Source organism: Conger conger, chromosome 2 (genome assembly GCF_963514075.1).
Source record: "Conger conger chromosome 2, fConCon1.1, whole genome shotgun sequence".
Classification (NCBI taxonomy): domain Eukaryota; kingdom Metazoa; phylum Chordata; class Actinopteri; order Anguilliformes; family Congridae; genus Conger; species Conger conger.
Window position 1 is genome coordinate 23,167,726 of NC_083761.1, and position 16,661 is coordinate 23,184,386.

The following is a 16,661-nucleotide window of genomic DNA, read 5'->3' on the forward strand; positions in this document are numbered from 1 at the left end:
TGTGTGAGTGTACACCCACAAGCTATGAACTATAGTAAGTGAATGCCTCAGGACTGATTGGCACTAGTTGTTCCACAGCAGTATGGCCAGTAGTGCAAAAAAAAAACTATACACTGACATATTAATCCATAGAAATATGGGATCCAAACATGGAGAGCGATAGACCAAATGGATGTGCTGTTACTGAAGAAGACAAAGTACATGAAAGCAGCTGCACCATCAGTCTTCCACATGCAAAGGTAATTGAGTGAGGTTAGCACAAAAGACTAGCATGCCAAAGCATCCTTTATAAGTCAGTCACCCATCCCTTATTGGACTAACTGAGAGCTAAAGAGATGAAATAACGATTGCTTAAGGGGCGAGCTACAGAAAGCCTGTTGGATTAAGGCTAGACAGGAAGCAGGTTCCCTGCAGCGCAACTGACGCACGACACAAAACTGGCAAGGAGAAGGTGAGGAATTAGAAGGGCAAAATGGCAAACCAGAGGTCAATTTTAAGGCTTGACTTTGGGGCTGGATGGATCTATGGAGGTCACATTCATGGCTAGCACAGCTACACAGCTAGAGAGCAAGACCGGCAGTCGCAGGTTTCACTCACCGCAGGCCACCCACACGACACATTTCACATCAAGCAGAGTGACGTCAGTAACCAGAAAGGCCTGCAAATGACTATAGCCGTGTAAGGAGGTCAGTTCCTTTTTAGCCATGCAGCAACACACAAACTGGAGAGCTTAAGGTGATTACAGGAGAGATTATGATACTGGATAGATTATTGGAAGTAGACAAGGGGACAGATCAACACCTCCCCCCCTTCCAATTATCAAAAGACTTCGAGGGAAAAACTACCCCTCAAGGATTTTCATTGGGCAATATTTTTCTGGATGTGGAAAGAAAATGAGTACTCCTGCCAATTAGGGCAAAAAAATAAAAATAGAATTCTGTAAAAAAACTTTTTGAATAAATGTAAACATTAAAATATTCATATCCAAATTTGAATCCCCAATCCTGGTTACACCATTTAGAAAGCAATAGACTTCAATTGAAATGTCCAGCTCTCTCACACAACATATAAAATAAAAGGCATGTAATTACTTGTGAAAAAAGTAATTGGCAAAGCAGATAACCGCTATATTTCTGATAGGGTTAGAATGTACAGAAAGCAGACTACCCAGGACAAAAGCAGTCAAACCACATTGGATCAGGAACTAGAAAAGGATCTCAAATGGATTTAATGGGATCTTGTTAGTATAAGTGCTTGGGATAACTATTTTAGAAGAAGGTCAAGGTGCTCCACAGGCAAAATATAGTACAACATAGGGGTCTCTGGGCATTGTAGTTCTGTTGAGAACTGGGGCACCAGCTGAAGTCACATATTGTACCACTTTTCTATCGTTACATGATCCCAAAAAAAAAAAAAAAAAAAGGATGCAAATCCGGTACGATGTGTGAAAATGAAGACATAAAAAAATACGACAGGAATCCCAGTACAGTTTTCCACCCGCGATAATGTTGAGTACTGGCGGAAATTACGACACAGATGCCGGTAGGGGGCGGGTATGCAATGTTAATGCGTGTGTATGACAGGTTGAGAAAGCATGTGTTTACAGTGTGTGTTGTCAGACTAATTGAGTATGAGCGAATGTGTGTGTGACCGCTGAGGTTAGAAGAGTCTGAGCATTCATGTTACTAGTCGCCTGACAAGTTACCTGCAATTACTGTTACCGGCAATTACAAGAATCACGAAATATGCCAAAAGTAGATTCAACAAAATAGGTGTCAAAATATTGTAACTTCTGAACGAGTGTACACAAACGAAGGAAAATTAACTCTTGGGAAACTGTAATATGAAAAAGGACGCGACTGGGGCATTAGGTTTTGTCCCTCAAAAAGACATCGTATACAATAAGCTTCTTCCTTACGCGGACAAATTAGATGAAGAGTCGAATGAAATTCTGGGCCAGATCAAGAGTAACTTGGCCCTGGCGGTACAGGTCCGGGAGTTATGGCCCGGAGTTCTGTTTTGGACCAGGAAACTTTCTACGTAAGTAAATGTGTCTGGTTGTCTAGAGTGGACCCATAAATTTGGTTCTAGTACGCCTACCTAGTTGTCTGCATAATACGAATTTATCTGACCATCAACATGGGCAGTTGTAGTCGGTTGGACTAGCCTATATAGATCAGAGTTCACTACATTTTTTAAATATTATTTTTAAAATGTATTTTAAAATATATTTGAATTTTGTTTAGGTTTGTTAAATAGCAAACATTTTATCAGTATAGCTAGATCGCGTCAAGTATTCTTGGTTTTGTTAGTTAACGCAATGACAGGTTTCTAGTCTGTTCGCCAATTTTCAATTCTCGTCCAGTTTAGGCTACTTAACCTCACTGTCCAGCAAATATTCATGGAAGGCCAATTTGAGTTACTGCTATTGGTGTGCTATGAAAACTGACATGGCTTTTCAGTAAGCTGCCATAACAACTTGCAAACATACATGTAGCCTATATGTAATCATCCGGAAAAAGTGTTGTCAACAACAAGTAACTTGATCTTGTATTGCCCAGCTGTATTTTGCAACCTGCCTCATTTACGCTGCGCAGTAACGCTACTGAGTCACCTGCGAAAGTTTTATCTTATTTTAGCTCACGTAAGCTGGGATAAGTAAGAGTAGCCTGGACTAGATCTGACACAGTACTGTCTGAAATGAGAATACATGCATCTCAATTTCACACATTTTTTGAATAACAATCACTTTATCAGCTTTCTGTGAGGCAAAGTATATAGTCGCAGAAATACTGACCGTACCCTTAGACCCTACTAGTAAAACCATCGTCATCGCCGTCGTAATATATCAATACTGTCCCAAAGTTTTAGTCCAAAATTATTTTTAGATTTGACGGAAAAGGTATTGGCGCTCGTTGGGTAGGCTACTGTATTAGCTACGTCATGTCTGTCAACCTGCTCCTATTAGTGCGTGCGTGCATGCATGTTAGTATGTGTGTAACGTTAGATGTGTGTACAATTCTAAACGTAATTCTGAAATACGACGAGATTTCCTCTGAAAGTGTTTCAAAGGCTTTTTCTTATGAGCTTGCATTATGATTTGTATCATGATTCTTAAGACAGAGGTACAAACCTGAACCTGATCTCCCTCTGAGCTGTTTTTTTTATGTATTTAAATGTTCTCTGTTTATCCTCCCTGCGTTCCACCTCTATTCACTTCACTTTGTTTTGTAATCTGTGTGTCCATTTGTTGTCCACCTTTGATTGAGCATATTGTTTTTTTGAGTGTATTTTCCCACATTTGGCTCCCAATTTGGAATGTGCCATGTCGTACACTCATTCTATGCTCTCCACAATTGTTGCGGGAGAGTGAAGACTAGCACAACCTCTTTTCCTAAGCACAAGACCCTTCTTTTCAAAAGACCTTCTTCTTTTCATACTGCAGCCCACAAACTAATCTTAAAAGGACATATTGGAAGACACTTCATGCTAAGCAGACTCTGTGTGAAATCGAGAAGTGGGGTTCTCTAGAGTGTTGAGATGTGGATGCTGGTCGCCTGCACCCTCTAACCATGGGCTCTGCTACGGCTTATTATTCGTCACCCTGCTACTGGCTGTCATAGTCAGGGTTCTGACCTGGTCCATCGGGCCCACCCATGACCTAGAACAGCGTCTTACATGGATGGCCCACCCAGTGTATCTACTGCTTAATTTGGCCAAAAGCTCAATAGTATCTAGCACGATATCAAGTCTGATCTTCGAATCCCCCAGTGTTTCTGCCTCCACTAAATGTCCTGGCAAGCTATTCCACACAGTGGCCACCCTCTGTGCGGAATTTATCCGTTGCCAATTTCCGTTTATGACCCCTCGTTCTGCTAACCAAACTCACCCCGAAGAATCGGTATTACGGCATATTAGTGGATGCAGACCTGTGCAGTGTTGTTGGTGGAAAAAACGGTGAAAAAATGAAACCAGCTGTCAATAAAACTGAGGCTGCTGTTGACAGGCACACATTGAAATAAAAGAAAACACCCAGTTCTCCAACATTTTCTTGTTAAATACAATCAATGTCAGTTGGTCTGCTGTCTCTTGTTTCATGGATTAAGATCTATTGTGTGAGAGCCTGGCCATGACATTGACAGAGTTCATAACGAATGACAAGCTATGTTTGGCCCTCTGTGTTAAACGGGGAAGGAGCTATTTTTTATCAGCTGTATCCCAGAATTGATCCAAAGACAGTTGTGTATTTTTCTTTGTGTTCTGTTTGTAATTTTGTAGCTCAGACTGACAGGATGAAGCCAAGAATAGGATCATGATTTTCAAAATCCAGACTGAAAACCTTTGTCTTGGGTCAATATTCTTGATTGCCTTCAGAAATTTCTGAACTTGGCTGAAAGAACCATGTTTTCCTTTGCATTTAATTGGGGTTGTAATTTCTTTGAATGGTTTAATACATTAACACTTTATTGGTGCCTTTATTGTCTGTCAACCTGTTGTGCTAATGTTTGGTAGAAATTGTTCCTCTTTGTTGTTGGATTGGTGAATTAGGCTATAGCTTTCTATAGACTCAGATTTACTCAAGGATTGTGACTGCTTTTCCAATGCAATAGTAGTTGCTACAAGGTCGCAATATCCATGTGTGAATAATTGCTGACTAATCGCTATTCAGATGTATTTTGTGGGGATTGGGTCGCTCTGCAGCTTTCCTTTTGACGCATGGTTCATTTTTTCATGAATATGTATACCTGGAGTAAAGGCGCTAAAACCGGGTGAAGATTACAGTGAATGAAGTATTCCTTCTCATTGACTAAAGCAAGCATTAAATGTGCTCCCTTCTTTGTGTGAGAATTATTAGAACTCAAGTGTTAGTTTGTCTGTGCTGATGTAGCCAAGAGCGCACATATATGATACTAGGGAAGGGTATCGGGCTGTATGCAAAGAAATCAGTTTTCCTTATGGGCTGCATGGGGTGGAGATGAATAAATAGTCACCTTGGAATTATAAGGTTCTATCTGCTTATTCACCTTCACCTTCACCTTCAGGTACTCTATGGCCTTCTCCCATTACAATGACTAGCTCATTTTGCAGGGATTTTCCGCCTGTGGTTCGATTACTGTTAATATTCTTTTCTTAGTAGGAGTTTTTTGCCGTCATACAGTTTTTCTTTTGTACGCTACCTAACATCCTGCCATCTTTTCTTTATATCCTCTTCTGTTTGTTTTATTATACCTAAAGAGTTAATGTTGTATTTGATGTAACACCAAAGTTTATTTGCTCTCTGTTGGCATTGTAATCATACCCTTTCTGGCTTTACCTCGTAGACCATTACCTATATTTTCTGATCTGTAAATATATATTTTTTTTCTTGTGGTTCCCTTTGCTATGTAGCTCCATACCTATTATTGTGGATGTTGAAGCATGACATTTATGACGTATTTCATGGTTGTGTCCTACTGCAAAATCATGAATGATGCCATTTATTTTATTTGACTGTGTAAATAGAAGCTGTCTTTGAAACCAGTCATTAATAGGTCAGTGTGTCTGACCACACCAGAGCTGCAATACAGTGAATGTTTTTGCCCTGTAAATCTGGTTCTCAGACAGTTGAGCAATGGATAGGTTTTCTAAACTGTTAATGTGTCGCAACAATGTCCTAAGCTCCTTTAATGCATCAGAGCTGGATGTAATGTCCTGGGAGGTCTCCCATCCAAGAATGAAACCAAACCCCCACCTGCTCAGCTAGAGTGCTTTGGTACAAGATGGGTACAGAGTGGTGTGGCTGCCAGCTTTTTTGTTGCCGAAAGTTGATGATATCAGAAAATAGCATCATTGCAAAGCTGCTTAAAATAAAAAAGAGCAAGCTTTCTGTATTCCGAGCCAGATTTTCTGCACGAGAGCATCCAATTTGGCGAGCCTGTATCTTTTTTGCATTGGTCATAAGTGATTGTAGATTTTACTTGTGTCAGGTCAAGCAGAAGCTGTACGTAGGCCATATGTCACATTGGTCTGTGTTGGTTCTCTGTTGCTTTCAGTATTGATGGGAAGCGTAGGACTTCAAAAACTCCCAAAATAGAGATAGATATTTAATTAGCAGCAACACCTGAATTGCTCATACTATATTAAAAGGGAAAAACTGCTTTTCATTTTCATGAAATGTATATATTTTGGTGGTTCAAGCTCTGGTGTAGCTATGATAAGATCCGCACAGCTGTTGGGCCCTTAACCCCACCTTGCTCTAGGTGGGGATGTCCCCTGCTTAGTCTAATCAACTATATGTTGCTTTGGATAAAAAAGCGTCAACTAAATACACTCACCGAGCACTTTATTAGGAAGATTTTTTACTTTATTATGCCTATTATTCATGCGATTATCTAATCCACCAATTGTGTGGCAGCAGTGCAATGCATATAATCATGTAGATACGGGTCAGGAGCTTCAGGTAATGTTCACATCAACCATCAGAATGGGGAAAAAATGTGATCTAAGTGACATTCTTTGACTGTGGAATGATTGTTGATGGCAGGGTGGTGGTCCCTATCTCAGAAACTGCTGATCTCCTGGGATTTTCACGCATGTTAGTCTCCAGAGTTCTGCAGACAGAAACGCCTTGTTAATGAGAGACGTCAGAGGAGAAGCTGACAGGAAGGTGACAGTAACGCAAATAACCTCACATTACAACAGTGGTATGCAGAAGAGCATCTCTGAAGACACCACACATCATAACTATTAATTGGATAGGCTACAACAGTAGAAGTCTAAAAAAGAAGTCCAATAAATACATAATAAAGTGCTCGTTGAGTGTATATAATAATATTGATTTATTTATTATAATAATATTTAATTTAACTTTTAATTTAATTATTATTCATTTTTGGTTGGGCTGCACACCAGCAGGGGCTCTCATCATGTTTCCCACTCATATGACTGATAGTCTGGCTCTGCTTCTACTCATAGGTCCTGTTAACATATGAGGAAAATGTTTCCCAGTCTTCATTGTGTCTGATCGGCCAAGAGTGTCCTTGAGAGCAATGCACACAAATCCGATGGAATCCTGGGCAACGCAATCGCTAATTACATGTCATCCTATGATGCTACCGACCAATGTCGGCACTGGCTCCAGTAGCTAAACCTTCAAAGACTAGCCAAGGTTTATTTAGTTTTGTTTAGGCAGATGGGACTGGAGTTACTTGTTGGTCTGCAGTTTTGTTCCCACTCCGCATTCCTGACTATTTCCGTATTGTTACAGTCTGACCCAAGATCGGCTCATAACAGCGGTCCAAATTCAAACTGAGGCCGTGCCGTGAGCATCATCCAAGTTTCAGGGTTCTTATCTTCATGCCATGTTGCTGCTCCCCTTGCCGTCTTCCTCCAACTTCTTTCCCCACTGTGGAATATAGACCAACAGCGCTGAAGACTTGTCACTCCCTAATTCCTATTGACCGGTTCACAGTACTGAGGTACTGGGAAAGAGATTTAGCCAGGGATTAAATCCAATGGATTAGGGGCAGATTGCACAGTTGAGGGAACAGTCATTTTATGTCTAGTGGTTCTGTGATCTACTGACCTGAAGGTGCGGTTGTTGTAACTAGGCCTGCTTCCGGATATTGCTTAACTGAGGGAAATCGTTTAATTGGACAAGTGAAGCCTGGCTGCCTAGCAGCAGCCATTCACATCGCACATTCTTTGTGTGTCCAGATGCACCGTTCCTGAGATTCCTTTTCCTTGAGTGTGTCTCAATGTCTGTACTTTTGGTCTTGTGAACTTGTGTGACATCATATTTAACCGCCTAAGTCCTGTTCTAAAACCAAGAACAAAAAGAAGCAAGAACAAATAAAGATCCCAAAAGCGTCTATTCATTACTGGATTTGATGCATTATGTTTGCATATCTGCGTGTCACAAGCACGCATTGCATCTCAAATGCTCATAACTGCATTGTCTGTCATTGTGTTCTTGGGAGTGCCGTCTCCCAAGCAAACATGTCAAGAACATACTTCACAAGAATGCAAGTCTTTGCGTGCTTGGTATTAAATGGTATTAAAAAACAAACATAGATTTTAATAATAAGGTGTTTTACGCTCTACAAAATATTGAGGACGATTATTTCAAACGTATACATCTAAGTACCGGAAGCAGTGCAATTACTAAAATTACTATTATCTGAAATATCTAACCACAAATTTAGTATTTTAATGAATAATTAAAATAACCAATATTAATGATTAAACATCCAGATAACCTGAAGGTTGGAGTTCTTCAGAAAACTAATTTGACTCGGTCCCCATGCCATGCACCACCAAAACAGACATCAGGTTTAATAAAATAATTAACAAAAAACTACAAACACAGAGTAGACAGGGACTAATCTAAATGCAGGGAACAATGCTGACTAAGGGAAGGTAGGAATGTGTGTGGGTTTGTGTGCATGAGCGCACATACACTTTGCCTTGGACAAAGGAGAAGCGAGGTTTGTGTGTGTGTTGGTGCATGTATGCACATGGTTGTTTTTTGTCTCTGGACAAAGAGAGGGGAGGACGAATTTCAGTGGGGAACTGCGTGCCAGTTGGAGTGCTTTAGCCTGGGTAACGCAATGTCTGGTCCGGTCATTTGAAAGAGGTCCGCTGCTGGCGTTGGTCGCAGGCTGCAAAAGTTTGTTTAGCTGTTGGTTGTGATACACATGGCGTGTGCCAAGTGCCTGGTTATTTGGAAGTTCTTCTCGGTGCCTATCTAGCGTAGCTCTGTGCGAACACTAGTTCACCAGTGTTGAAAGTGTCGTAGACTTAGTTACTGTGAAGTAAGCTGCACAAATTGCGTGGTAGGATCTCAGCCTCTGTCCGAGCCAGCAGGAAAGTAAGAGAGAGTTAATGTTTGGTTGTGTCCCAAGTTTCATATGGGCTTCTAGATTTATTTTGCCCTCCCTGCGTGTTTCCGGTACTATTGGTTACAGTAGCTTGTGGCTACACTGGATGCAGGGTCAGAAACAACAGTCTTGTTTCATGTGGAATCAATGTAGTTTCCATTATACTAACAAAGGTATTCTGAAAACATAATACACAAGACATATTTTACAGATTGTGGCTGGTAAAATGTGTTTTTAACTCTTTTAACCTTCTTTCCTCTCCTAAATTGAAGTAACTACTGTAACTAGCAAACCACTGCAGTGCAGCTATAAGAAGGTGAAGCATAGGATGTACTCAAATGATCTTTTGGAAAATTCTGGGTCACCAGAAGGAAAACAAAATCATCAGCTGATCTATGGGGACGGTAAACAGAATAGTGTTCTGTAACTCAGGCAGCTGTTTGGATGGACACCTGACTCTTGTTTATGTTCATGAAAACAGCCCCCCCCCCCATTACTCCTCACCCCCTTCACCTGGTACATAGGAAATACATGAAGCTTTCATCAGTGCATACACATATCAGTTGAATACAATGTAATATCCATTTATATAAATACAAAAGTTCCAATACAATTGTCTTTTGACGGAATTGAGGAAAGGAAACTTGATTTACTCAAAGTTTGATAGGTTGATATCAAAGGAAGTGTGAGCAGAAAGATGATGGCATGAAATGCTGAATTAAATCAAATTTACCTTCTGATCGATGTATAAATATGATAAAAATGTATGTTTAGTCTTCCCTTGTCCCTTGTCCCTTGGCCCAGTCACAGACAGAAAACCAGAGCGTTTGCATTGATTTCATAATTATCTGGGTGACAAACTTGTTTGTGCCAGTGTTTCTTTTCATAAACACTGCAAGTGCACATGTACCCATTACTCCAGTTAACTTCTCAGCTCATATATCACCACTGACTAAACACACACAGAAAAAAGAAACATTAGCCTGTGGCCTACTGGCTAAGGAAGTTGGTGGTTCAATCCCCGGTGTAGCTTCAGTAAGATCCATGCAGCAAGAGCAATGCCCTTAACCCCACTTGACCCCTCTGCTCCCGGAGAGTTTTCCCCTGCTTAGTCTAATCAACTGCATGTTGCTTTGGATAAAAGCATCAGGCTGGGGGTTCAGTTGACTGTGCTTCCCTCCTGCTTTTTGGCCAAAAGCTTGCACCAAAAGGGAGACTAAAATAGATGCAGTCACGATACCACCTTTCACACACAAACCAGACACTGGCAATAAGAAACAGTGAATGGTGATTGGTAGATGCTTACTGGCTATACTTCCGGGGTCCCTTACGGTAGCTGGGGGAAAGTACACCCAGTTGGTGTCCACCAATTACCACTGCCGTTGTTCTATTTGTTGTTCTCAAGGGTTGGTGGAGCCCCTCAGGTTTCTATGCAAAAGGTCAGGACATCAGTGTCCTGTCCCTATCTCTGATTGATTGGGTGACTGTGGACCAGCTGTTCCAAAAGCACATGATGCTTGATCCTGATTCAGAGTCTATTAGCCTCAGTAATGTCTTGTAACATACTTGTCTTGTAATACTGTAGCCTAATGTACACATTTAAATATGTGTGTTGTGATCATGATCTTCTATTCATTGTATTCATACATTATTCTGTATTTTTTTGGAATGTGTGTGTGTACCATTTTAATGGGTGAGGAATTTCACCCACAACCTGTCTCAGTGACACTATTCTCAGTCATATTCTCAACGTAAATACACCCCTAAGCTCTGTGTGCCCTTGTTTTTAGGAATTTCCCTACCCCGCCCCGCCCATTGTCTTGCAGATGGACAAATGACCCCACTGACCTCTGTCACATGACTTCTCCCACAGCTACATCCGACTGTACGGCAGGAAGTTCACCAAAGAGGACCACGTGCTCTTCATCAAGCTGCTGTACGAGCTGGTCACCATCCCCACCCTGGAGATCGGCATGATGCAGGGCTTCGCTCGACTGATGGTCAGCCTACTCAAGTGAGGCTTCTCTCCTGAAATTCTCTCTTCACCAACAGCAGGCACACTTTTTGAACAGTGGGCCAAAGCTTTGCTTATTGATCTTTGACGGCAGAAAGACATGATTACTTGATGCCTAGTTCATGGAAAGCTCACAGAGGCATAAAACACTAAATACATTATTTCAGTTTGTTAAGTAATTAAAATTAAAATATAGCTACAACAAAATATCGCGCTTGCTGTATACTAGCTCTGCGCAAACTCCGCCTCTGTTTTCAGTTGGCATTCGTTTTAACAGAAGTAAGAAGCTCAAGGTTATTCGCAAAGAATTATGGGATATCATAGCCGGCGAAGGATGCATCAATGCTGTCTTCAAAATCACCCTAATGAAGGCACCTTAGAAGGCATCGTGTTTTGCAGAATGGGTAACTCCAACCCAAGAAACCTGACGTAGCCATAGCCGATATTCCTTAACTTCTATTTTTGTTTTCATGAATGAAAAAACATTAAGTTCACTTACTCATAGTTACTCAAGTTTGTTTGGTGGTATAATGGAATTTACTCAAGGTTGCAAGCTAGTCGATAACCCTTCTGAAAGGGTTTCTAAGATCAATTTCAATATCATAGTCGAGTGAGAAGATAGGCTAATTTATAAATAAACAGTACTGATTCAATGCACCGTGTGAACTTTTGTCTTTTCCTCTGGTGATCACTTCTGTATGAGTGACTATAAGGACCTGGGCTAAATGTGCTTATGGAAGATGTTGTCCATAGCTGCAAATTAATGAAGAATACATTCAGGACTGCATCTCCCATGAGCACTAGGAATACCTTCAGTGGTCACCTTAATGTTTCACAACTCACTTCCTATACCCTTCTCACACATTTAGGAAGAAGGAGCTGCTGTCTCAGGATGATCTGCAATTGCCATGGAGACCACTGTATCAGCTATATGAGAGGATTCTGTACTCCAAAACCGAGCACCTGGGTCTCAACTGGTTTCCCAAGTAGGTCCCTCCCAATTTTCTTTTTGTTTCTATTGGCCTATTCACTCATTTTTAGGGCACACTCAGTGGGTGGCACCTGTTGGAGAGTGGTCGTTATTGGAAAGTGTTGCATCTTGAGCCCACAAACAGGTGTGTCTACCACAGGCTATCAATGAAGGGTCTACCAATGAAACAGTATTTAAAAAAAAAAAATTTTCATTGGTTTGTGCAGGCGTACATTGCTGCTCCACCAATAATGCCTCAAATCTCACTCTCCCACTGCTTTGAAGAGAAGTATGAAGTCTCTGATCAATTATGCACCCCCCTCCGAATCTCCCAACCACAGTTGATATTGGTACTGTCACAGTCCATTTCTGTACCCTGTGGCACCAAACTCTCTGGGAGGCCCCGATAACTTAAAGCTTAAACTGAATTTTTAACAGCAGTTGGAAACATATCATTATATACAGTGCAGTCTGTATGTATTTGGACAGTTGATAGAATTTCTATTCCTTTGCCTCTGTAGTTCAGCACATTGGATTTGAAATGAAACAATAGGCTTAAGTGAGGCTTAAGTGCAGACTTTTCCATTTAATTTGAGGGTATTTACATCATATTTGGTGATGTGTGTAGGAATCCCATCCCTTTTTATACATCCCATCCCTATTATACATTACTTTTTATACATTTGGTCCCCATTTTAGGGGTTGGCTTCTCAGCTTTCAGTATGGACAGCTAATAGATAGGAGGGCAGGCAGCCTAGATGTGTTACCTGAAAGGGTTAAGAGAGCTTGGTGTGTGAGAAGATTTCTATTGGAAATGTGAAATGCCACCCACCCTGCTCAGCCCCCTGTCAAGGCCAGGTGAAGCAGGCTTCTCCCCATGGATGTGTTGGGGCGTCAGTGGTCAGTACCCCACTTTCGGCTGTAAAGGTCACTGGGTCTATGCCAGTTTCTTAGTGGTGTCGAGTTTCGGCTATTTTAATCTGACACACCACCCGGACACTGTCCAGCTGTAGTGTGTTGTTGATAGGGTGTGTGTGTGTGTGTGTGTGCGTGTGCATGTGTGTGTGAGAAGAGAGGACAGCCGCAGCGAGAATGTCTCTGTGCTGAAAAGCAGCTTAAGGAATAAGGACTATAACCAGTGCTGTTCTTTGCACGAGTCATGAAGATTTTGGTAGAGTGAAAGATATATTTTGCAGGCTGCAAATACATTTGGGTTGTTTTACAACACACTGCCCACACTTTTGCTTGACTTGACACATTACCCAGGTTCCCTACAGGGCTGCAGAGACACAGCAGAGCTTATTCGTCCTAATTTTTAGGCGCTTCTTTGTGTTTAGCATCAAAAGATAGGGACTTGATTTTTACATGAAAGGACACTGTTTGGCTGTGGCTGTGCCCTAGCCTGCTTCAGACAATCAGAGATGACAAACTGGTTTGGATCCATCACTGTGCTTTCAATCAATTAAACTCAGTCAAACTTTATTTGCAAAGCACATCTTTTACTGGAATGGCAATGCGCTTCACACACAATTAAAGGGATACAATTTTAGTGACCCAGTCTTCTTTGTTCTTCCAGCTCTGTGGAGGGTGCGTTGAAGATGCTTGTGAAAAGCTGCAGACCGTGAGTGACTGTACACCTGTACACCTTTACGTTCATACTGCCTGCCCCCTTTTGGCTGTCAGAGAAATAACAAGCACACACCTTGCCCGACACGCCATCCTCCCATGACTTGCCGTGAGCCGCTTACTGTACTTAAAGACACTGGGCATGATTAGTGTGGTGCTAGATAAGAGTCTATTAGCCTATTGTGTACAAAAGTCATTCTATCATTCCATCAAGACTACATTAGCACTGGTTGCAGTGCATGTGTATGCAGATACAGACACGATAGAGATTATTCACATTCTGACTGCAGTGTGACATTCTTATGTGTATGTGTGTGTTTGTATGTGTGTGTGTGTGTGTGCGTGTGTGCATGTGTGTGTGTGTGTGTGTGTGTATCCGCTGAACTGTGTATATGCATGCGTGTGGTATGGCAGATATTTCCCAGCATCCTCCACTCAGGAGATGCTGGACGAATGGAGACCACTGCTGTGCCCGTTTGACCACACCATGCAGAAGGCCATCAGTTACTTTGAGCTGTTCCTGCCCACCATCCTACCCCCAGAGCAACACCACCTAGGGTTCAAGTGAGTACCCGTACAAAATTACTTGAATCTTTAATAGTATACCCTTACATAAAATCTATATTTTAAAACGGGAAGGACAACAGGTTAATAGCATTGATAAAATAACGATATACCACTCCTATTACATTGAATGCTTGTTTACAAATTCTTATTTCAATTATCACTCCGATGCACATCAATCACTTTGCACTAATGTTTCCCAGGATTTGCAAACAAGCAGGGGTGCAGAGCAACAGACTGCCTCTGCTTCCATTCCATTCCATCATTCAGAAACTATCCGATGCCGGTCTTGATTTGCGAGAGAGATTTGTGTCTGTAAGCGGGCAGAAGTGCGAGAGTTCTCTCGGGTGACCGAAACTTGCGGACTGGAGAAAGGAGAGTGGCAGTCGCCACAGCAAGCAATACGCCCTCTCCAAAAATTAGAATGAGTAGACCTATGCAACATGATCCCACAGATGTTGAACAGCTTTTCAGTGTTTGCACAATGGGAACATACAGTGGAGTCCACAATTCTGAGACCACGTTGAAAATCTTGGAGGTTTTTTTTTCATGTAATCATGAGAATAAGTTTTAGGATTCAATTTTTATTGAAACAAATTAAAGTTGCTTCAAAGCTTTGCAAGAACAACTTGAAGACCAAATAAGAAAGGGAATGCTGTACAATCCACAATCACCTGACCTAAACCCCATTGAATATTTATGGGGACACTTGAAGACTGACAAAAGCAAAGTATTCAGTAACATCACAAGATGCTCTTTGGAACATTGCCAAATAATGCTGGGAAAACATGGATTATCAGGGTTTGTACAAATTTCAGAGTCCATACAAGCTTAAGTGCACGTTGCCATTAAAGCAAAAGGGGGAATTTTTGCTCAAATTGTTGTCCTAATAATATCATTTGTAATGAAAAATTCGAAAAGAATGTATTAAATTAGAAAAGAATGCAAAATAGAGGCATTTTCTCTGGTGGACTATTGGACCCCACTGTACAAATAAACATCAAAAAGGTCTCTTGTTTTCTCACTCATGGTAGCTTGCAAGCTTAGTAGCAAGTTTGGCAGAACAGTGTGCTTTGGAGTTTAATTACCACTTGGCACTATCTGGAGCAGCAGGGAACTATTTCCTTGTAAATTGTTCTTGAAATGACACTGTTAATAAAAAAGTTTTTAATTGGATTATGTGTATAATATCCGTATCCTTATATTTGGTATCTACAGTAATATACTACCTGAATTTAAAGTGCTAAACCCTAAAACTAAATCCATATTAGTGCACCCTTACTTAAATATATACTATACACTTAATAAATCTACGGTGCTATATCCTTACCTGAATCTAACATACTATGCCCTATATCTATAAACCTAAAATAAATATATAATGTTACATGTTTATTTGAACCTATAATCCTGTATCTACATAAACAATATGTAAACACATTGAAATGGTGACACTGTGTTACCAGGGTGTAATGGTGACTGTGTACTAGTGATGCTGTACATATGTGTTAACAAGGTATTATGGTGGTGCTGTATATAATCAGGATAGTCTCATTAAGGCGGCCTGTAGCGTAGCGGTTAAGGTACATGATTGGGACCGACAAGGTTGGTGGTTCAATCCCCGGTGTAGCCGCAATAAGATCCGCACAGCCGTTGGGCCCTTGAGCAAGGCCCTTAACCTTGCATTGCTCCAGGGGAGGATTGTCTCCTGCTTAGTCTAATCAACCATACGTCGCTCTGGATGAGAGCGTCTACCAAATGCTGTTAATGTAATTTAATGTAATGAATGTGTTACCGGGGTGAATTGGTGAGACTGTGTGTAGCCACAATAAGATCCGCACAGCCGTTGGGCCCTTGAGCAAGGCCCTTAACCCTGCATTGCTCCAGGGGAGGATTGTCTCCTAGTTTAATCAACTGTATATCGCTCTGGATAAGAGCGTCTGCCAAATGCCAATAATGTAATGTAATGTAATGTGTGTGTTTCAGGCTGTGGTTCGAAGAACTGATGGATCTGTGGGTGTCTGTGCAGAACCTGCCTGCTTGGGATGGGGTGAGTCACACAGTTGTCGTCTGCCAGTAAATCATGTCCACTCACCCCTCAAAATAGTTCCTCTTAGTCATTTTCAGAATTTAAAATTCCTATGACATTGTCCATGAGGTATGGACGATTATAAATAGGTTTTGTTGTGGAGGTGAAAAGTGCGCATGCAGAGGGACTGTTGCGGAGAATGCATAGCAAGTCACGTGAAAACTGATATCCTGACCTGTCGATCTCTTAGACTCTGGTGAACCTGTTTGCTCGCCTGGCCAACGACAACATTGGATACATCGACTGGGACCCTTACATCCCCAAGGTGGCTGTGCTGCTTTTTATATCCCAACCAAAACACTCTATGCGTGCTCCAATGCCTGCTTGTCAACGTTAAGCACACATGTCATAAGCATGCCATTACTCACTCTGGATAGGACTGTCTGCTGAATCACTTAATGCACAGCAAAAACCCAAAAATAAGTTTAAATAATTGAAAGTATTTTACTCTTATATTTTAGCTTAAAGTCATATTACTATTACTCACTTGTACACTGCACAACACAACTCAACAACTCTTAAAACAAGATTTTCTACTTA

At 41.2% G+C, this 16,661-nt stretch overlaps 1 protein-coding gene across 2 annotated transcripts in view; it reads left to right on the forward strand.

The window, feature by feature from the left end:
• The first annotated feature begins 1,630 nt into the window (after positions 1-1,630).
• psme4b (proteasome activator subunit 4b) overlaps positions 1,631-16,661 on the forward strand; it is a 55,107-nt gene continuing 40,076 nt past the window's right edge. For both annotated transcript variants that reach the window (XM_061232544.1, XM_061232545.1), the window contains exons 1-7: positions 1,631-2,040; positions 10,732-10,872; positions 11,742-11,858; positions 13,419-13,463; positions 13,883-14,032; positions 16,019-16,082; positions 16,312-16,386. In XM_061232544.1, coding sequence (XP_061088528.1) covers positions 1,844-2,040; positions 10,732-10,872; positions 11,742-11,858; positions 13,419-13,463; positions 13,883-14,032; positions 16,019-16,082; positions 16,312-16,386 — 789 coding nt within the window. In that variant the 5' untranslated portion in view covers positions 1,631-1,843. The remainder of the gene's footprint in view (positions 2,041-10,731; positions 10,873-11,741; positions 11,859-13,418; positions 13,464-13,882; positions 14,033-16,018; positions 16,083-16,311; positions 16,387-16,661) is intronic.